The 22,550-nt window shown below is 37.0% G+C and overlaps 1 protein-coding gene across 1 annotated transcript in view; it reads right to left on the bottom strand.

Moving 5' to 3' along the window:
• Nucleotides 1–17,065: 17,065 nt before the first annotated feature.
• The window catches only part of cabp7a (calcium binding protein 7a), a 23,599-nt gene continuing 18,114 nt past the window's right edge, over nt 17,066–22,550 (bottom strand). Inside the window, exons 2-4 of the mRNA XM_005743123.1 lie at nt 22,393–22,505; nt 20,463–20,613; nt 17,066–17,763 (exon numbers count right to left, since the gene is read on the bottom strand). Coding sequence (XP_005743180.1) covers nt 17,633–17,763; nt 20,463–20,613; nt 22,393–22,505 — 395 coding nt within the window. The 3' untranslated portion in view covers nt 17,066–17,632. The remainder of the gene's footprint in view (nt 17,764–20,462; nt 20,614–22,392; nt 22,506–22,550) is intronic.

The raw sequence follows: 22,550 nt of genomic DNA, 5'->3' as shown, positions 1-22,550 counted from the left end.
TTCCTAGATACAGTTGGTTAGACCTTAGTGTCTGCAAAGAAGGGGCAATACGATAGTTGATGGAGACACATGTATGGTTCTGTTATTTGATGCCATTGTGATGACCCAGCTGCTTCACCAGTCAAATCAGAATAAGCAGAAGACATTTTATAGAGGACACATATTGCTCAATTACTGACTCTAAATGATATTGGGCCATGAAATTCAAATTTCATTCATAAGCCACTTATATTGTCTCCACCTTTACAGCCTGCAGGAAATGCGACATCACACTGGCAGGCAGGGAATATTGAAACTGGACTGAAATTGGCAGCTGGATATTTTCAATTTGGGGTCTGATTACCTGGGCGAGTGGAATGGCAGGGCAATTCACTTCTCCCTGTGGTTTAAACGGATACTCAGCATACAGTACAGATGGAATATTTTATCTATAGCAGCAGTATTAAATCTAAGGGTTTGATGACATGGGAGAATCTATTGCCTTGAGTGTAAATCGAGAGGCGCTGTTTTTAACAGCCTTACTAAACACTAATTTCCAGCTCTATATTGTTATATCTGGATTCCATTAGAGAAGTAAAAAAACCAAAAAAAAAAAAAATCCTGCCCTCCTGTGATTGGCTGCCCCTTCTCTGAATTCCTATAAGCAGGACCCAGTGCTCTAATGTGAGCATCTTCACTTCCAGATTAAGATTTTGAAAACAAGTTAAGCAATAGTTGCTTGTTTTGAAATGGCTCTTTCTCATATCCATCCACACATGTTTGCATCTGAATTACATGTGATGAGAGTGGATGGTTATCGACAACCAAGATTACAGCAGGGTGTCTGCTGAGTAGATCTTTAAATCTTCTAAGACGATAGTGATAGTCCAACACTCTTCACTGCTCAGAAAATGTAACTCTTACATTTGCCAACCAACAGCTGAAATGTTCAGCAGCAGAAGTTGTAAATCCTCTTTCATTACAAATGATATTTAACTACACCATTGAAGCAATCCATCTGCCTGCCATATTCCTTGCCCTTAGTGTTGTAGTAACAACTGAATACCTCACCATCTGACACACAAACATAAATACAGACGATCTGACAGATGCATTAGCTGTGATATGGTTTTTTTGTTTTGTTTTTTTGGAATGGTGGCATAATAATGATCATTGTGGGACTAAATAAATACATAAATAACTGATCTGAGATTTGAAGGCAAATATAATGCGATGAATAGTCCCCCATGCTCCCATATTCAACCACATGTATCTATTGATTTCTTCTGAAACAGCCTAACTTCTTGTGGATGCTGAAGATAATATGGGGAATTAGGGCAAAAATTCCAGGTATGTTCTTATTGCTAAATCTATTTTCACAGCACAATATATTGACAGTATTGGTATTATCTGTGGTCTGAAGAAGCTGATCCAACCTTGGTCCAAATACATTTCCACCCAAATCATATGAGGCGGAGAAGCTTCCTTGATATATGATCCAGTGGAATCAGTGTGATGTGAGGTTGCTAGCAGCACATCTGCAAAATGCAAAAATGCTGCTTAAAATCTGCAACAAAACTTTCAAATCAACCTGGTATTTGTCCCTTTGGCTCTCTTACTGCTAGACTAGCCAGACAGGTAAACAAAATACCGTGTTTTGAAATTGCATATATTGCCATATATTGTCTGCACAGGTTTTCCAGCTGTTCTTTATCTTTGTTGTCAGCAATTTTCTTTCACTCAGATAAAAGGCAGATGATATTTTTATTTTTTTTATAAGCATTAATATATATTGAAGTATAAAGGGAATGCACCATTACCTGATTTCAATGTCATTGAAAGCAGCATGCTGCCACTTGTATTTTGCAACTGTTGAGGGAGTCCTTAAAGACTTTTTGGCTAACAAGAATGAACTTGGACTGGGGCGCATGGCAGCAGGAAGTTGCGGAGTGAATTGAGAGTTACACTCGTCTGGCACAACCTGGGGCCTCACTAGCTCAGCTGTCTTGTTGTATTCACACATGGTGTGACTGGTGACATGCAGCTGCCATCAGGATCCTGGTATGGCTGACAGACTGCTGCACTGGAGGGAGGAGGTTTTGGTTTGTGTTATTTTACAGACTTTCTCTGGCCTTACATGAGCCAGAGCCAGCCAGCCTTTATTTCTCCCTTAGCAGACAAGATTCAATAAAAAGCACTCAGAGCCTTGATGAAGGACTGGAATCCTGTTATATTCATTTTTGGCTTTATTTGTTATAATTCCAGATTTCCATGTTTTTCTTTCTTTTCTTTTTTTTGACGCGGGTTCTAGTTACACATGATGCATGGAAGTACTTCATTTCATTTCTAGAGCCTGCATAACATAGTAGCGTTAATACATGGTCTTCCATATGACTTTCTCAGTTTTGTGTCACAAGCTGCAACCTGTGTAACAAAGGCCGTTGGGTAGTACCTATATTGGAGCTTTATGGTAATTTGCTGCCACTTCTACAAAGTCCATTTAATTTGTAAACAAAGTTATTCAAAGTTATTTCGACAATAAACTACAGTGAGTTTGGTTTAAACAATAAATGAAAAGAGGACAGAAATGTTACACTTGGGCAGATGTGAATTGCAGCTGAGCCATTTAACTAATCAAAGGAGCAGTCAACTGATGAGGGTTAGTCATCTCTCTCAAGGGCACTTCCGTTCGACACTTCATGGATATACTATAGTCTTGGCTGTTGAAGAGACTGTACAAATGCACTATTTTGCTTTCAAGACCTTCGATATTGTCCTGCTCCAGGGAGGTGCCTGCAAAGAAAGAGGTGTAATTGTAAGTTATTTTGTGTGTGTGTGTGTGTGCGTGTGTACGAAAACACGTGTGTGTGTGTGTGTGTGTGTGTGTGTGTGTGTGTGTGTGTGTGTGTGTGTGTGTGTGGTGGGAAATGCTCCTCTAAGTATAGGTGAATACACTACCGTTATCAGTGCTGGAAAATGCAGTCTGCAGTTATCCTGACTTTTTCATTATATTAACTTATGCTTTCTTTCTCCTTCGTGAACTTGAGAATTATTCCCTCTCCTCCAACACAGAGAATTTTTCAGTGCTTTAATTGCACCTGGAGGAGTGAGGTGCAGGCTTTAGGAGGAGCTAAGGGAGAGCAAACACTGCTGTAAGTCTCAAATCTCATAGCATGTAATTTAAATGCTGCAACTCCACATTACACTGCAAAATAAACAGATGTGACATAATGCACATCTGTTTAGTTTTGTGTACGTGCATATATGGATCAATAAAGTATTACCAAGATTTTAGTAATTAGTAATACTAAAATCAGTGATGATCATATCATTAATATTAGAAGGCACATGGTGCAATTTGATGCAATGTAACCCTCCGTCGTGTGTGTGTGTGTATGTGTGTGTGTGTGTGTGTGTGTGTGTAAGACAACAAATATCAGGTAATTAACTTATTTTGTTGTTTTTTGTTTTTTGCCCTTTATCCCCGTCCCTCTTCCCCGCTGTTTTTCTTTCTCCCCTTTCTTTTCCCCAGTCAAATCGGTCCTGTATTTAGCAAGTGAAAATAAAATACAATAAACAATAAAAGGTGAATTAAATAGAGCATTACAGCAAGGCTGGGATGGTCCATTTGGTAAAGTAAATCCGTTGGGCATCTTTCTTCGCCTTTAGACAATAATTCTGATGGCAAAAGAGCCAAAACGGGACAGGCAAAAAAACAAAACAAAAAAACCCCAGTAGCATTACACAAATCTACAGCTGGTTTTCATTTGTGTGATGGTGTTTTGCTTAACAACAGTCTAGAAAATCCTAACAAATAACTAGGATGAATAATGTGCAAGTATAATCTTACAAGATAGCTTTCCAATCCCTCCAGATTTCACTATATCACAGTGTGCATGCTGTGAACATTCTTTAGCGTACCTGTAGTGATCCCTGGGTTCTCTTGTTTGGTCTGTGCTGAATTCTTGTTTTTTGATTGTTAGCTTATATATTACAACCTTAGTTTATTTGTGGTGTTTTGTTGTTCTGGTGTTTGAGGTTCTAACTTTTTGTTTGAATTTTTAGATTTCCTATTAGTTTAGTTTTCTGTCAGTCTTATTCTTGCATTACAAGGTCTTTAGTTTTGTGTTTACTTATTGTGATGAGATTTGCTTTGTGTCTATTTTTATTATAATTTAGTAGAAGTAGCCTCCCCAGCTTTTCTTTTTGGCCTCGCTCTGTCTCATACTGTGTTTATACCTTGCTCCCTTTCATTTCTTTGTCTCATAAATCTTATTTAGTGTTTGTATTATTGTCTCCCTTGGTTATTTTCTGTTGTTTTTCTGTTAGTTTTGCTTCTTTAGTGTTTTCCAATGATCCCCAGATTGTTTTCACCTGTTGCTCACCTGTGTTCCTCTCCATCCTGTTTATCATTAATGAATAGTCCTCTATATGCATATATAATAGTGCAGTGTGTCCTTTTACCCTTGTCAAGTTGTCCTTGGATGTAGGCTGTTCATGTCCTTGGAATTATTCCTCATGCTTTGGTTTTTGGATGACTGCTTTCTTCCCTTTTGTTTCTATTTGCATCAGCCATTAAAGGCTCATTTTCAGTTCATTCTTTGGTTTCACATTCACATTTAGATCCTCCACATTACAATCCACACTCTACTCATCACATTAACTGTTGGTAGTGTTTTCAGTAGTTTGCAAGCAGACAGAAGTGACAAGGATAGACTTTCTCACAATACAAACAATCAGTGGAACACCATGAATTGCTTTTCCCTTTGGTTTAAGGACTTGCTTAGAGGGTCACATGACATTACGAAACTTAAAGAAGTCCAGTTGTTTTCTTTTTAAGCTCCTTTGTGACCTCCAGAAGTATCTGAAATATCACTGTGGTTAGTAATTTACTACAGAATATCCACTGCTGGCACTACCCATGTGGCAAAATACTAAGGGGAGTATTTCAGGCACTCTTATCTCCAGCAACAATTTGCTGTTTGTTTTTCCTGAGGAATCTCAAGGCCAGATGAGATCCTTCCAGAGAGTTAAAGTAAGGCGCTCTGGAAGCATAAACCAACCAAGTGAGTCATCAGAGACTCAGACTCCAGCTCTTCACTCCATCTCTACAGCCACCTCACACAGATAACAGATTCATAGTGTTTGTATCTGCAGTCTCATTGTTTTGGTCAGAACTCACCATAGGTGAGGGCTGGATTATAGATAAATCGAAAACCTTGCCTCCTGGCTCAGGTCCTTTGTCATCACAACAATCTAGTACAATGCCCAGAATACTGCAGGTGCTTTCAAGACCTGGTTTTCCATCTCACATTTTCTTCAAGCTTAATCTTCAATTTGATGTCAGCTATGCAACAAATTTTTCAAGATTTTTCAAAAGTTAAATCACTGTCAGCTCTATTTTCTCAAACCTTTGATTTATATTACATATTCTGTATGAAGTTATGGTTCTTCAGATAAATCGCTTGCTATGGTAGCATTTGACCAGCTCTTCCTTTGTTCTCAAAAGAGAGTTTGATGATATGAATATGAATATGAGGCTCATTTAGGCACTTGTATTAAAAAAACTGAGCAGCAGAGTTCCATTTCCAAGCTGGGATGAAACAGTTGCAGGCCTGCCAGTTTGATTCAGGCTGGGCTGGTTTCTGTTTGAGGTGTTTTCAGACAAAAGCACTAAAGTCTTTGGTCTGTGAGATTCCAGGAGGATAAGAGCAGTTAAGCTAATTGATCGACAGTATGAAAACATTTGGTGTGCGCGTGTGTGGGTGCGCTTGTACGCTCAAACACAAGAAAATGCTAATAAATTTTTGAATAATAATAATAATAATTCATTCACAAAGCATGATTTATTTCCCAATCTCCCCTAAAGTGGTTGCTTCTGAACTCTATTTTCTGCATGTTTTGCCTCTCTGTTTTTGTCAGGAGGCAGCAACAGCAGAAGCTGGAAGCCACTGAGCTTCTTAGAATTCTCCAAAGGCGCTTATGGGAAAACATGTTTTAACTGTGATAGTTAGCCGGATGATCGAGCTGCCTGCAAGCTGACAAACAGCTGAGGGAAAAACATATCAGAGGGTGCTGACAGTTCTTCAAGTGAGTCCCATATGTACACATATAGTACATGCATATGCATACACAGAGCTGAAAAGAGCTGAAAGACACGCTCACGAAATAGTCATGCAAGCATAGAATATTGATTTGTTTTTATATTATTATTTTTTCTAATTCTGATGTCATGCTACACTTAGAAGAAAAATTATATTGGCACAGTACTGATATTCAGTTGCTATTAGCCTCTTTTAAGCCTCCAGTTAATGCACCCTTAACCGTCTCATGCTTATTCTTAATGCCCTGCTTAGTCATTTCTTTCCACGGACCACTGGTAGACTCCTGGGGAGAGCAGCTTCAATTCAATTAAAACTTGAAGTTCTGTGACTCTTGATCCAATCAAGGTCTTGGCTCTGGTCCGTGAGCATGACGTGAATGATAATGACACTGAAGACAACTACCGAGAAAGACAGAAGCAAGACAGTACAGAATCTGGCATCATGATGAAAACTTATAGAAATGAATTTTTAAAAACGCAAGCATATGCCTGTCACTGCTGTGTGATGAACAACTGTCTAAAAAGAGACTGTGTTTTACTTCGGTGCTGGAAGAAAAGTGTTTCATCCAAGGCTGTTTTGTGGTTATGCTGATGTAAGTCCATATTTATTTCCAGTGCTAATGATGTGGAACTATAATCAGAGAAGGAGAAACTCTAGAGTCTGTGAAGCATCTCAGTCATCCAGGTCATCGTAGTCTAAGCAGCTTGGAAAGAAAAGCGTCCAGACGAAAGAAGTCCAGACGCTTTTCTTTCCAAGCTCCTTGGAGAAACGCTTGAGAACATTTGCAGAAAACAATAACTGGTGGTCAATAAATTGAAAGAAAAAATGCTGACTTGCCAGTCACAGCTGGCTGATTGCTACAGTTACCTTAGTTTAAGTAAATCAGCGACAAAACTAAATCCCTAAATCTAGCATTAGGATAATACTTGTACTAGTATTAGGACAAGTTATTTGTAACACTTACATATAACTTGTCTTTTAGGCTTCCACTCAGGGAAAGAGAACGATTGTACACTTTGTGCAGGGGCACTCAGAAGGTAGAGCAGGTCATCTACTGTATTAATCAGCAGGTCGGTGGTTTGATCTTTTTAGTGTGCATTTTGAAGTGTTCTTAACTGATTCATCCTTTGGATTGTGAGTATGATATTAAGTGCTTAAAGGCATGAAGTGAAGTGTTACATGAATATAAGTGCGAATGGGGAATAAAACTGACTTAGTGGATTCCACTAGGAACATACTGTAGATATTCCAGCTATTGTTATATACGCCTGGTTTTTAAGACTTGAGAGAATGCATTCAAATCCTTCTTTTTTGTTTTTGTGATCTTGGGAAAATTCCATTTATATCCTATATATTTTTGCTCATTAATATATCTAGAAGTTATCTATAGTGATTAGGTTATAAAAGCAATATTACAAGCCAAACAGAATGGATAAAAAAAAATGGAGAGAAAGATTGCTTAGAAAATTTTCAAATCTCGCTAACATAGCTCGATCGTGGGCAGGATTCCACTGCAAACACTAAAAACGTTTCTTGTCAAAAACAAATACACAAGGAAAAAATGAAACCAAACGATGAAGAGTAAAAAGAAATCTTGAATAGGACTAAATGTAGCAATCCAGCATCGGCAGTGAACGCTTCATCTGCTATCAGTGTTGACACTGATGGCATCAAATAGGTCTCCTAGATCCTCACTCACACAAGTAAACTGGCCTGGACCTTGGGGTCGACTTGATTGACATCTCTCCTTGGCAGGAAATGCAGCATTGTTTGATTTCCTGAAAGTCTTCTGATTGCTTTATCTCCTGAGCTGTGAACATGCTGGATGAGGCCGGAGGAGGGAGGAAGTGGCTGGCTTGGATGAAATTACATGTTGTTCCAGTGAAATCTAAGTGGAAGTTGGCTGAAGATGAGCAGCTTTCGTGTTTGGCTGTGTGAAACCCTATTATATAACTTCTTTGTTAATTTTCCGCTGTAGTTATTTTACTAAAAAGACCAGACTTATTTCTTGTGGAGATAATCTCCTTGTGTATCTTTTCTGGCTCCAATAATGTGCCATGCTAAAGTCTTTTTTCTTAATAACAAACAACTGCTGCATTTTGCACTCGACCCCATAAAAGAAGGGTTTCCGACATATTGTTTTCCCCTGTTTTCAACTTTTGTGCATTTAAAAAAATGTATAATATCAAGAACTAAAATTCATTTACAACATATGTTAAAAAACAAATATTTCAAGCACTTTTTGCTTTAGTTTTGATTATTATGACTAAGAATCATCAAAATTAAAACTTCGTGGAGTATGCTGGCTTGACAGTTGTCCAGATGATGATTAATATTCTCCACAAGGAGGGTAAGCCACAGAAGGTCACTGCTGAAAAGGCTTGCTGTTTTACAGAGTGCTGCGTCAAACCATATTAATGAAAAGTTGATAACAAGGGAAAAGTGTGCTAGAAAATTATGCATGAGCAAAAGGCATGACTGCAGTTCCTACATTCCTAATATCAAGCATCTGAAGCTGACACAACATCAGAGACATCTTATAAGGGGAAGAAGACCTGGACTGTTGCTCAGTCTTCCAAAGTCTTCTTTTCAAATGAAAGTAAATTCTGCATTTCATTTTGAAATTTGAAATTTATGATGTGATGTGCCATATCATATGCTGGTAATGGTGGTTGCTGGTAGATGACAGTGCAGTCATCCACCAGGAGTGCTTCACGCTTCCATCTGCTGACAAGCTTTACAGATATGCCAATTTTCTTTTCCAGCAGGACTTAGCAGCTGCCAGTGGCGCCAAAACTACTGCCAACTGGTTTGCTGACCATGTTATTTCTGTGCTTGATTGCCCAGCTAACTTGTCTGATGTGAACCCCATAGAGAATCTGTGTGATAGTGTGAAGAGGAAGAAGAGAACCATCCAACCCAAAAATAGAGATAAGTTGAAGTCGTCTTTCAAAGCAATATCGGCTTCAATAAAACCTCAGTGCTGACATAAGCCAATTGCTTGTGTGCCACGTGGCATTACTGAAGTAATTTGTGATAAAGGAGTGCTAATCAAGAATTGAATGAATAAATGAACACACTTTACATAAGTTTGACATTTCTGTAGTGTAATTTTCTAATCATTTCAAATCATAGACTTTAGATTTTTAATTTGCTAAAAGCCATAATTATCAAAATGAAAACATGTAATGACTATCAACATGGTTATTATAGTTTAATATTTCTAATTAGTTTTTTATTTTATATCATTCTAACATTTTCATTACATTCAATTTAATTTCACTTAGTTTCCATAATAGGTTTGCATATTTAAGTTTAGTTTTAATTTAGTATTTATTAGCTTCAGTGTGAGTTTTAGTGTTTTATTATATGATTTCAAACACAAAGACAGAAACTTAGACTCAAAAGCAGCTTTATTGCTAGACGCCTAACTAAACTTGAAAGTACAAAATAAACTAGGCAGGCGGGCAGACAGAACACACAGCTTGGTGAGGGTACAACACACCACAGCAAGGAAAACACAGGGCTAAAATACACAACAAGGGAATGGGAGACAGGAGGGAAACACAGCTGGGAGAACTCAGAGCTAACAAGACAAGGGGAAGCAATCCAGACATGCTGACATGAGACATGCACTTTCAAAGTAAAACAGGAAACACGACAGGCACAGACTTGACACTGAACTAAACCTACGCTAAACACAAGTACACAGGAATCAAAACCTAAGAACAAGAAATCACAAACCAAGAAGAACTGGAAAGCAAGAAATACAAAATCGAAACCAAAAACACTAGTAGTCAAAAAAAACCATGATCAAATCCAAGATCAATAATAATAATAATAATAATAATACATAAAACTACAACACTGGGTCACCGATCCAAGACCATTACACCTACTGTCTGTTCAGAGAGGTGTCAGGGAGGACAGCATACTGATTTTATTTTCAATAAATATTTGATCTTGATCTTTGATCTGATTTTATTTTGTCTGTCAGAAAGCCTATTTGTTCCTAGACTTATGGATTTCTCAGACAGTTTTGAAGGAGGCAGGACTGCGGTGAGAGGTTTCGGGTGTGACTCGGTGGCACTGGCAGTTCACATACAAATTAAGAGACACACAACACATTATTTTTCTGTTTTCTAATTTATGTGTGATCAGTGGGGAATTAGGGGATAACTTTAAAATGAGTTCAAACTACTTTTATAGGACTTATAAATAAGCTTGAGCCTAAAGTAAATTGTGTTCTGCACACTGCAAATGTGTATTATAGTTCTGCCTTCTACACCTTTGTTTACTGTTGGCTGGTCTGGATTATTATGACTCAGATGAAGTATTTAATCATTTCTAATTCTGGTCTTACTAAAATATGGAAATAAAAAACCAAAGACTAATGAGCCTATCCAGGGTTTCATCTATGAAGGCTAAACAGGCTCATCAGTAATGGATGAGAAATGTCTCGATTTTTCTGCTGCTGTGAGAACCAGCGCTTTTAATCATTTGCACTCTGTGAGAAATATTGTGGCCTGATGTGACTGCTAATGTCCCTGTTAAAAACAACGTGATCAGATGTTGCAATATGCACTGATATAATTGACAACGCTGCAATTTCGCTGCACCAGTAATCTGTATGCTGTATGGGCAGTCCAGTTTTACAATGACTGGCAAACACTACAGAGAGTCCCCTGACAATGAATTTAGTTGGATAGTTTAAATGTGTTAAGCACAATATTGGGGAATGATAATGACCTGTTGTGTACTAAAGGGAGTAGGGTATTTGGAAGAATTGGCTGAAACAAGAATATCCACTTGAATTTAGTATCAAATTCAAATATAAAGAGAACAACACTGTTTGACATCGTTTCCAGTGAAATATCAAAACACACACACACACACAAACAATATGGCTCATAAATAGGGAATGTTCCTGCGGTTTCACTCATAGGAGATCCAGGGAACAATGTCAGTCTCATAAAATACAGGAGGTATGTTACAATGTCAAGAGACTGTCTCTGTAATATGTTGCTGATACTGATATGATACAGTCACCAAGGCAAGAGGTCGAATGTGAAGTGAAGCCATAACTAAAAACATTACATGGCTATTATTAACAAACACTATTTAAATGTGTGTTCTTCCAAACAAACCCTATTTAATAGTTTTGGGTTTTCAATTATCAGTCAATACCAGACATTACCAGACTGGCATGTTTTTATTTTCTTTTAACTGAAACAAAGGCAAAGTTTTTAAGCTTTCACAAGTTTGTGCCTCAGAGCAACAAAGACACTAGTGATATGCAGAACTTCAGTGAAATCCCCTTTTGGACTGATGCAATAAGAGCTTCTTTTTGCACTGCAGTTGAGCGATAATATTACCGTGAGTCACCAATCCCATAGTAAATCTGCGATAACTCTAGCTTTTCTCTTAAAGGGAAAAAAGTTGGGGGGTTTTAAACAACAAAGCTTCTAACTTTAGAACTGCACCTTCAAGTAGAAACTGAGGAGTGACTCTTCTTTTTCAACCATGATTTGTGGGTTCATGTGCAGCTTCATTTTCTGACCTCCACTGATCATTAGGTCACAATAATGGTTTGTTGCTCTTCCATTGGTTTGTACTAAGGACTATTTCTTTTCTGTGTCTCCGAGGTTTTTACGTAGCGCACAGAAAAGATGAATGTCATACCGGTTATTTCCTTTTGATTACCAGTGTTCACCTTGAGGCATTCGGAAACTGATTAATGTTGAGACAAAAGAAATGAAATACTTTCCGATTTCCTCCCCCTCTGGGATTGACAAACCTGTTACTCACTTGGGTAAGGGCTTACGCTGCTATTTGCTATCTAGTCGGGTTGTAAAAAATGTGGACACATTATAAAACAGTATAAACCTTATTAGTGGAAATGTAAGTCCACGATGGATTAACAAGTGAAAAAGCACGTACATTATTTTGTTTAATTGTGTCTGTAGAGATTTTTATATTTATTCCCCTTACCTACACATACATTTCTACATTCAGGGGGAAAACATGTATATACAAGGATATTCTATTTCACTACTTATATTGCTGTATTTAATAATGTTGAGTATTTCTCAGTATTATTTAAAGTGGTAAGCTCTGTTACTTTTGTTTATCAATCATGATACTCCTTTCCTGTTCCAGGGGAATATGAGGCCAATGTCTTCACACATTATGTGTCCTTTATGTAATTTCATGAACACAACTGACATTTGAGAGTTTTTCATGCCAAAGACAGAAAAAAAAATCTGAATTTAGGAAACAAAGCCAATACATTGTTATTTAGACATGAGTTTATTTGAGTCTACGGACAAATACATCCAAGAATGGCTCTGCAGACTAGGTAGTTTGTTAAGGAGCCTATGTCTTCACCAACCTGAGCTTACAAATATCACTACAAGCATCACTTGTTTCTTCATAATCTGACAACCATCATACAGCACACAGAGTCATAAATAAAGAAAAAACAGTAGTCCTTCATTGTCATGTATTCCTTTTTATATACTGGGTTCCAGCACACTTTATTTTACAAAGAAAATGTTGGAATGGAGTGTCCATGTTCTTCCCTTATATTAGCAATCCTTCAAAGTATCCTACTCCTTATGCCTGTTGTCTTATTTAATTTAGTGTAGGTCGCTTGGTCAGTTTCAACAACAGACATGGATGTTTTTTCCTTTTTTTTTTTAAGGCCATGATTTCGGACTGTTTCAGCTAGCTGCTACTAGCAACGTGGTTAATCTTAAAAGTGTTGCTACTGTACTAAGCAATAAAAAATTTAAATTTAAAGAGAGACAAGTGAAAATAAAGCTCATAGCTAAGTCCATATGAAAGAAAGTGCTTGACTTTCCAAGTGTTTGTTAGCTTGCTTCATTTCTAACAGAAATGTTAGCACCAAGTGCCTCTTGAGTGTTTTTTTTCTACACACTGTTTTTTGCAGTCATGCATTATCATTATAAACCACATAAATAGAGCAGTTTTCGAGAAGTGTGCATTGCTCTGCATATAATTTGCATGCTGCGTACGACTGTTGCAGGTGGTGAGAGCTTTCTGAAAGTTAAAACACATTACAACCTATTTGAGTTCCACAGATTCAGGAAAGAAAGGCATTTTACTTGGATATACTTTGTTTAAAAATTGATATCCACAGAATTAAGTTTTATTTGCCAGTACTTATTATTATAAATAAGTATACCATTTTATAGATGAGAATTTAAATGTACTTTGATTCAAAAAGTTAATGTATATTATATTTGTATTTGGTGTAAGGTAACAATCAGTGTAAAAAAAAAAAAAAAAGTTCTTCCTCCAGTGAAACGGCTTTTTTAAAATTTTGGATCTGCCATGCTGAAGATGTCCATCGGTAACTCTGAAACCCTAACTGCGAGCTGCTCCAGGCCAGTTTGCTCAATTCAGTTTATTTATTTTTATATAGTGCCAAATCACAACAACAGACTGCCTGAAGGTGCTTTATATTGTGAGGTAAAGACCCTACAATAATACAGAATTGTAAACATACTTCCCTTTTGCTGGAAATCCAATGCCATTTAGCATAAGAAAATGTCAGCCCTAGTGGCAGCAATGAAAGAAAGTTTTCTTGGCAATCAGTCTTAATGTTGATAGTTTCATTTTTAAACTGCTATCAAAAGCTGAAACAAAAAATACATACTAATGCATTTTAAAATTTTCACCATCCACAGGGTTTTTTGTCTTTTTGCAAAAACATAAACAGTAAGTCATGTGGTATTTGGATAGGTTTTGCATCTCAAGATGTCTTTGGAATTTAGCTACTTTACATTGTTGGCTACCTTACTTTACAGACAATTACTGACGTGTCAAAATGATTCAATTATATGACATACTGCCGTTTTAGTTATTCAAGTCAGTCTTAGATAGAATTGTTTTAAGTCATACAGTAATAGTACTGTAAGTAATTCAGAAAATTCTATTATGTGCATATAAGCCAGCAGGTTATAGTTAGTTACTGTTAGAAATAGTATCCTCTAGACTGCTTTAGATTAGGGCAGCCTGACTATAGCTCTTGGAAATATGAAATAGAAAAGGTCATTTTGTCGGGATAAATGTGACAGATGGGGCCAAAACACTCTAAGCCAAAGGGTGTTTCCAAATAGAATAAAGCAATCCATGGATTCAATACACCACAAAAAATCCATCATTTTCTGTGGATTTTAATCTGAAATGTCAGGATGTCGATCAATACCACTGAAACTGATCTACACCATGTCATAGAGTTATCCCGTGGTCTGTGATTGAGGATTTGACAAATCAAAAATGATTTCAGACACAATATAGACACAGTTGTTATATGGTTTATTCAGGTGAAACACTATTCCACAGACATAGAAGAACATCAGGTGGAGTCAATGAACAGATATCACATGTTCAATAAACATTTTTGCAAGATCCAAAGACAGGTATAAAGTACAGTGCAATGCAGAACATTCAGTAGACTACCAACATGTTTGTACAGTTTTTTTTCACCTGTTAAAAGAAAATAAATATTGGTTTGTACATTTTGCTCTGATAATAAATAATACATCCATGTCTGATGGATTTCTATGTTTGTGTACAATGCCAAAATGTCTCAGAGAATATGGCAACAAATCAAATTAATAACTTTATTCCCCAATGACAATGTTCCCTCACTGGTAATATAGGAAGTGAATGCGAGCATCTTTTGCCAGTCAGGTAATAATCTATTCATCACATTCTAGTAAAAAAAAAAAAATAGATACATCTATGGTAAAGTGATTCTTTATGTCTAAATTATTTTTGGAAATGGATGAACAATCATGGCGGTGAGCTGTATTTGTGCGTTGCAGCACATGTTAAAGTGCAAAATGGAAACAAAGGTTTATCTGAATAAATGGACTTTTATCGTTTTTGTCTGTGTTCCCCTAAGAGCTGACACTTTTGACAAATTGCTGAGGTGCATGTGATAGTCCTTACCCTGCCTGGCTCTGTGAGATAGTTGTGTTTTTGATTCCTGTTTGTGGTTTTGGCTCCTTTTAGATCCAAGTTTGAGGAACAGCCAATCTCCTTGTTAAGTCTGATGTAATAGCCATTACTGGGTCCAAATACTCCCTCAGATCCCAAATGCAAGCAAACAGTGAGGCACCATTTCAGTGGTTATTGTAGCTGTTTTCCTGTGTAGTACAGGCACCCATGAAAAAGGAGGATGTATAAGGTTGAGAGGAGTTAGAAGTTGAGTATTTTTAAAACAAAGTATTAAAAAAAATACAGATCAGCACTGCTATAACTTTGGGTATTAACAAAAATCAAACTGGGATTGAAGTTAGGCTTTTGGACATACAATTTCATGAAAGTAGCTGCAACTCTTTTGGCTAATTGTTGGTGAAATAATTCCTCTGCAAGTGCCCGAAAGCTTAGAAAACACCATCTATAACACAAGGTTAGTCATGATTTCCAAGTTATTGCAATGACGACGTCTCGTCTGCCAAAATAATTTATATAGACATTGTTGTTGAGCAGTATTAGATCTTTTTGTGAACCATTTAAATAGTAGTGCAGGGTACAATGAGTTTATAAAAGCGTAACTTAAATGTTGAATTTTGCTAATAAGAAGCTGGCAGTGGCAGAATGATGATTTTTTTCCCATTTGACTCAGATCTACTGAATGAGGGACACAGCACTGCAGCACTTAAAACACTCGCATCTCAGACAACACAGTAGAGGCTTGGGCAGAAAACAGTATCATCAAAAGGTCAATACATCACGACTTAACAAGGGATATTCATAAGATCTGTCTTTATATAGTCTTTTTTCAGGGTACTGTGGAGGGCTTTTTTTTTTTTTAATCTTTGGCTGGTGTTAAATACAAGTTTATAAGAGACTGCAGCATTTCTGATTTCTGTTCAATAATTCAAAATGATCAGATTTCAGAAATTGTGCCCTTATGTGGCCCAGTTCTCCAGTCACAGATTCCTCCTTAGCTTTGGTAATGTTGGCTTATATGTACAATACACATTAATAACAACAGACCGTACCTAATTGCATGCACAACAATCTAAACTACACACTTTGTGTGTTGTTTCACATGTTATTATTTTATTGCAATTCTTTGCCATCCAGCCCCTGTTAAACTTTAACTCAATGGGCAGCTTCAGACATACAGTCTTCTCGTGCTTGAGCTTTCCATCTCAATGAATAAGACAGTAGTTCCATTTTCCCTTGAACATCACGAAATATATGTGCTCTAGAAGAGCTATAGAAAATTAATGCAAAACAATTTCAAGGATTCATGTCTGTACTGAGTTTTGTGTAACGTCTTGTGTCTATTTCACATACAGTTATTGCTCTTTAGCAACATGTCCAGACATAAAAACACTTAAAAAGAACAAAATACATTGCTTCACATTTTTCCCCTATTACCAACCAGATGCATATTCTTTAAATACTTGAGTGATGTGTTTTTTTACTCAGTTACTGCCCCATGAGTGTGTGATGACTTCAGGCCTGGATGTCCATAGCTTAGCAATTCCAAAAAAAAGACTTTTTCTAGGAGCATACTGTATATTACCACAGCCCTTCTTTGTCATGCAGTTGTATGCTTTATATTTGTTGTGAATGCTGATACCCTGCACCACACACAATTGCTCACAGTTTTCATTAAGGAATCGAAAACAGCTCTAGTACACAGTCATAACAATTAATACATTAAGAAGAACTTTTACAAATGTGTCAAGACGACTGTTTAAATCCATGCATGTCATGCATAGATGATGATCATTGTCTCAAGCCTGCAAAGCAGACAGAGCCGAGTGTTTACTGCATGACCAGTTATTTTCAGCCAGTTGCCTGTCAGTTCAGCATCTTCCCCCCGAGAACAGTTAACCTACTTCACCCTGCACCATCCTGCTAAGACCAAAGCCCCGCAGCCTGTGAATAAATGGGAGCATCCACACAGTCACATCCACCGCCCTGCAAACCTATTAAACCCTATAAACTATTATCTCACTTTCTTACCAAGCTATTGTTATTCCCAAGTGGTTCTGAACAATGTTGCACCCCATACAATTTCTGCAGAGCACCGTGCACTCCAGACCTTGCACACATTGACACTTCCCACAATATTTCACAGATTCTTTCTATTTAATATTAACAAACCCCATAGTACACTGAACAAATACAAAACTGGACAGTCACTAAACTCTCTATAGCTGCCACCATACTGAATGCAACACTGCTCAAATGCACATAGCTAATGAATACTAAATGTTGTGTTACGAAGAGTGATATGTGTAGTTAGTTGTCCATTATAAGAGCGCCACTGTTTCTTGGTACGTAAGGTCCAGGTGTCCTTGGAACTGTAAGTTGTCGGCATGTAATTGCCACCAAGACAAATGTCTGTCTCCTTGGGGACTCCAGTTTTTGTATTCTACAGTCATGTTTTATTTTACACGCATGTGATTGTCTGTATTTGTTTTTGAGTTTCATCTTCACAGTCTTTTATGGTAGCCAGTAAATGCTGGTCAAGGCAGAAAACGCCTCAACTCTTATTTCATGCCACTTCGCAGCACCTGATTAGCTGCGATGAGCATGACGCTGATGATGAAAGCAATGGCAAAGGCGCATATCAGGCTTTTGCGCACACAAGTTTGCTTGACTTGCTGCGTCGGGCTGGAGCCTGGGGAAAAGGAAGTAGGAAGAGACACAAGGAAAAGCAAAATGAGCTGAAGGTCCACTGAATCTGGTATTATTTAATGGTTGAAAGACATTTGATTGTTATTTCCAAATGAAAAGCTCACCACAAAATCATACAACTACAAGAACACAAATGAAGGGGAGTGTGCACAGCCAAGAAAATTTGCTTTCACACCTGTATGCTACATAATTACATCTAGATTGAAATGTTAATTGGAGTTTTGGAACAATAAACCAATGAAAGGGCACCTGACTGGCATATTAAAGGACAAAACATCATCAAGACTATTGTGAATCAAAGGTGTAATTGTTTAGGTCCAACGCAGCTGCAGAATCATCTCCAGTAACGTTAGAGTTCATATCTGTTGTACTTTTACATCTCCCCTTCCCCAATAAAAAATAAATAAATGAAAATAGATCAAATATTGTTTAAAAACAATTTACATAGGAGAAAACATCAAATTACTTTTGAGAGAAAATCATCAGCAAATTTCATGTATCTAATAATAAAGAGGCATAATTTGTTTTTTTGTTTTGTTTTTTCTGTTTTGTTTTTTTCCCCACTGAGTGAGAAGAAAGACAGAGGGGAGTAGAAATAATGTCATATTTTTCATATTACAGAACAGCAGCCTATAAGAGCACAGCAGTTCACTTACTGCTGATAAGCACCTAGAGCACATTTTAATCGAGTGAGCTTGCTGATGGGAGAAACTGGTTGATGGGAGGGCTGAGTTTTGGTGTGTTTTTTTTTTTGTTTATTTGTTTGTTTTTTGTTTTCAAATGCGATTGTGGGGAATTTTGAAGTATGAGAACTTAATCTGAAAGAAATAATAATGTATTCATACTGTTCGACAACGTAAATAGTTGTTACTGTATTATTATTATTATTACGATTTGGGACAATATAAGTACAAGCAAACTGAATTGGATGCTGGAAGGCGGAAGCTTAATTCAAAACAAGTTGATTAGTCCAAAAATACAAAGTCCAAAATTTCAGGGCCAACTCGGGAAGAAAGCCAGTGATCGAAAAGACAGACTCGCAGGGAACCAAGCAAGGAGATACTCAGCAATGCAGAGAAGAGGGCTGAAAGATACAGCTATGAGGACATCACAGCAATGAACGAGACAAGATTACACACAGGTTCACAAGTGGAGAGCTAACAGGTGGGATACACAGCTGGAGACACAATGAGAGGCGGGGGGAAGTTAAGCTCAACACATGACACAGAGACCAACAGTTATAAAATAAAACAGGAAGTGTGACACAACAGAATAGGAGAATTGGATTAACTTGACACGTGAAGAAGACAAGAGGACCAGGTGAACACAGAAAGACAAACAAACATCAGACAAAGTGAAACACAATGGAAACACAAAGTGAACTAAATGAAGTTCACTAAATAAACAAGGCTAGAAAATAAGCAATAAAAACCTATACAAAGCAGGAGATGAACAAGACTTAGGACACAAAAGGGAATAACAACAACGGCATATATAGAAAAATAAACACTGACAACCAAGATACACAAAAAACCAGAGATAACCTAAAAAGTAGACCTTTAATACTAAGCAAAAATTTAGACAGAGGTTGCTGGAAAGATATAATAATTAGCAATATATAGTAAAATACAAAAAATGTCAAGAGAAAACAAAAAAGAAAAGAACTTGAACATACATTTCTTTACACAAAGCCAAAGGAATTAAAGATTTATGAAAGAAAAAGTACTCAAAGACCCAGAGACCATGATAGGTTTAGCAGATGGTATCGCATTACACAACCCTGACTTACTTATTGTTGACTCCTTAATCATTGTAGAATTTATCTTAAGATTTTCCTCACTGAAGTACATGACAGAAATACTGACCCCATATAAGCCAGTTAGCAGCTTTGGATCCACAGGTGGAGGCCTCTTGGCTTTTTCAAAGTCAAAGTTTAAATCTAAAGGTGGCTGTGCTTTTTTAGCAGGGCCCCTTAGCTTTGGAGTGACCTGCCTGGGGAGGTAGGGCTCTCAGAATCGTGACTTCTTTTAAATCCCTTCTTAAAAGCCCCATTTTTTCCAGACTTGCTTTTATGTGTTGTTGTCTTTTCATCTTCTTTCTATGGTCCTTGTTATTGTTGCTTTTAGTGCTTTTACTATTTTTACTGGCCTTTCCCTATAATTCGAAATCTCATACTTTTGACAAATACATAATTATAGAAAAGGACAGAGCTTGCAAATGTGATGTAATTTACAAGTGAAGATCATTTGAGAAATTAATAACAGATATCATTTACAACAATTAACAACCATTTGTGTGTAGAGAGTGTCTGTGATTATCAGGGCCTGAACAGCCCAGAAAACCTTGTGCTTTGTTTACAAAGACATTGTTATTAGCATAAATAATACATTATTATATGTAAATGTCATATCTTTTAAATACACCATGAAGAGCTACACCATGTTTCATATAGCTTTAGGGACCTATAACCTATAAGCAATGCTAATTTCTACAAAGCAGTTAAAAGTTAAAAAGAAAAAAGAAAAAGAAAACCCAGAATGTTATTTTTTATTCAATATTCATATTTTATTCATTCATTTATTTATTTAGTCTCTAGAAAATCTTGATTACGTTCTAGACTTTCGCTTTAACTTCAGGGTACAAAACACACAGCAGTATGCTGAAATATAGGAGGTTCCTTACTGTCTATGTCCACCTGGCAGTCCTCGGGGTTCTCTATGTGATTCTCCTCAGTCATTATGATGTTTTCGATGTCTTTCATGGAAAGATGATCACAGAAGGTGTCATACAGTAGCCTCTTCAGCTCCTCCACTGTAAGCTTCTGCATGTCACACTGGGGATAGACACACCTAACATTAACGTGGACACAGGCTGGAAGGCACAGTAAAAACATACAAATGCAAAGAAAAAATCTATAAACACACACAGGCATAAAATATAAAGAGAATGTAAGTGCATAAATAGCACTGCTGTCTTGTAATTTAAAGAAAATGTTTTCTGCAGTGTAGGCTTTACCAGAAGATGGAAAATATGAGTGATATCAATGTGCATTTTAGATTTCTAAATGAATGACATTTAGATCAAAGGAAAATTTGAGTGAGAGATTCCCCAGGTGGATCTGTTACTCAACAAATCCTATTTCTGATTTGAGTGCAAGCTCCTCATTTTAGGTGAAACATGTGCCCCAGATCTAAAATTTTAACCTTGGGATTTTGTGTTTTTTTCAGTAAATAATAAATATTAGATTATCTTAAATATTTCATAAAATAGAAAACAAATGCAACATAATCGCTGAAGTCAATCTAATAAAGGTGAATAAGGCAGCAAAAGTATTTACTAGCCTTTACCACATCCCTTACATTCCCCTTTAGTTGGTGTAATCTAAAGTACTTTCCCTGAACACTGTTTTAGATACACTTCTTCAACTGTTTAATACAAATATCTGATCAGCTAATTACATGGCAGTAACTCAATTTCAAACTGAGCATTAGAACAGGGAAGAAAGGTGATTTAAATCACTTTGAATGAGCAATGGTTGTTGGTGCCATATTAGGCTGAGTATTTCAGAAAATGCTGATCTACTGGGATTTTTCCACACCACCATTTTTTATGGTATACAGGGACTGGTCAGAAAAAAAGAAACTATCCAGAGAGGAGCGGATCTCGAAGCAATGTTTCTAGCACCTTGTTGAATCCATGCCACAAAGAATTAAGGCAACCCAGTGCTTGCAAGGTCTACCTAATTAAATGTCTGGTGAGTGTAATTACTTTCTAAACTACTATTAATTTCTCATTTCTCATTTTTATGTGAACAGAATTGTTAAAGAGAAATTTGTTCACAGAACAATAAAACCATTCTGTATTATGTATTCTTAATTTGACTAACAATGTTTTATTTCTTAATTAGTGATCACTGGTCAGTCTCGTCAGCACCCTGGCATCTCAGACACATAAATGACCCTTTGGTGTCAATATTGTGCATCACTGCACAGACACCAGTCTCACTCCCAGCTTGTCACATATGAATTGAGCTCAGCCTAAGCTCATCTCGCTGTTGTGACTGAAGGCACTGTGTGATCAATCCAGTAGCACATGCTTCATACTAGTATTCTGTTATATAATGTTACACGATGCTATGCAACACTCTCTTGGGCTTCTCGACTCCCTCAGCAGGTGTGATTCTTCTTTTGTGCACTGAGCATATGAAAAACTCACATTAATTCCCTTTCTTTCAGACTCAGTTTGGAACCTCATTTTTTTTGACAGGCATTTCAATGCTATTATCACACAGCTACAACAAAACCAACCCTGACATGAGCTACATCCCCACTAATTTCTATCACACTGTAAAAAAATGAACAGCTGATTGTCTAATGAGGTGTCTGTAAATAAATTAATATCTATTTTGCATGAAAAATTGACTTGACTAAGTGATAAGACTGCCGCCACATGCAAACAAAGATCCAGGATTCCATTAACAAATCAGTGGTTGTAACAATTTAAACAGCTATTCCTTTAAAGAACCTAAATGTTTAATAGCTTTGAAGTTTACCAAATTAATGATGTCTTTGTCTCCTTTTAATAACAAGAAATAATGTTTTATAATGAGCACCTTCCAAAAAACTGAGTCAAAGTCAGTGCCACTGAATTTGTCTGGTAACCCAGCTGCTGTGAGCTTTGGACCCAGAAGAGTAACAAACTCCTCAAAATCCACCTGGCCGTCACCTGCAGAAAAGAGGAACAGTTAGTGTTCATTATAGCTGATTTTTT

This window comes from Pundamilia nyererei, unplaced genomic scaffold (assembly GCF_000239375.1).
Source record: "Pundamilia nyererei isolate P.nyererei 1_Seehausen unplaced genomic scaffold, PunNye1.0 scaffold00127, whole genome shotgun sequence".
NCBI lineage: Eukaryota > Metazoa > Chordata > Actinopteri > Cichliformes > Cichlidae > Pundamilia > Pundamilia nyererei.
Note: the sequence above shows the minus strand (reverse complement) of the source record. Positions and strands in the feature narration are given on the sequence as shown.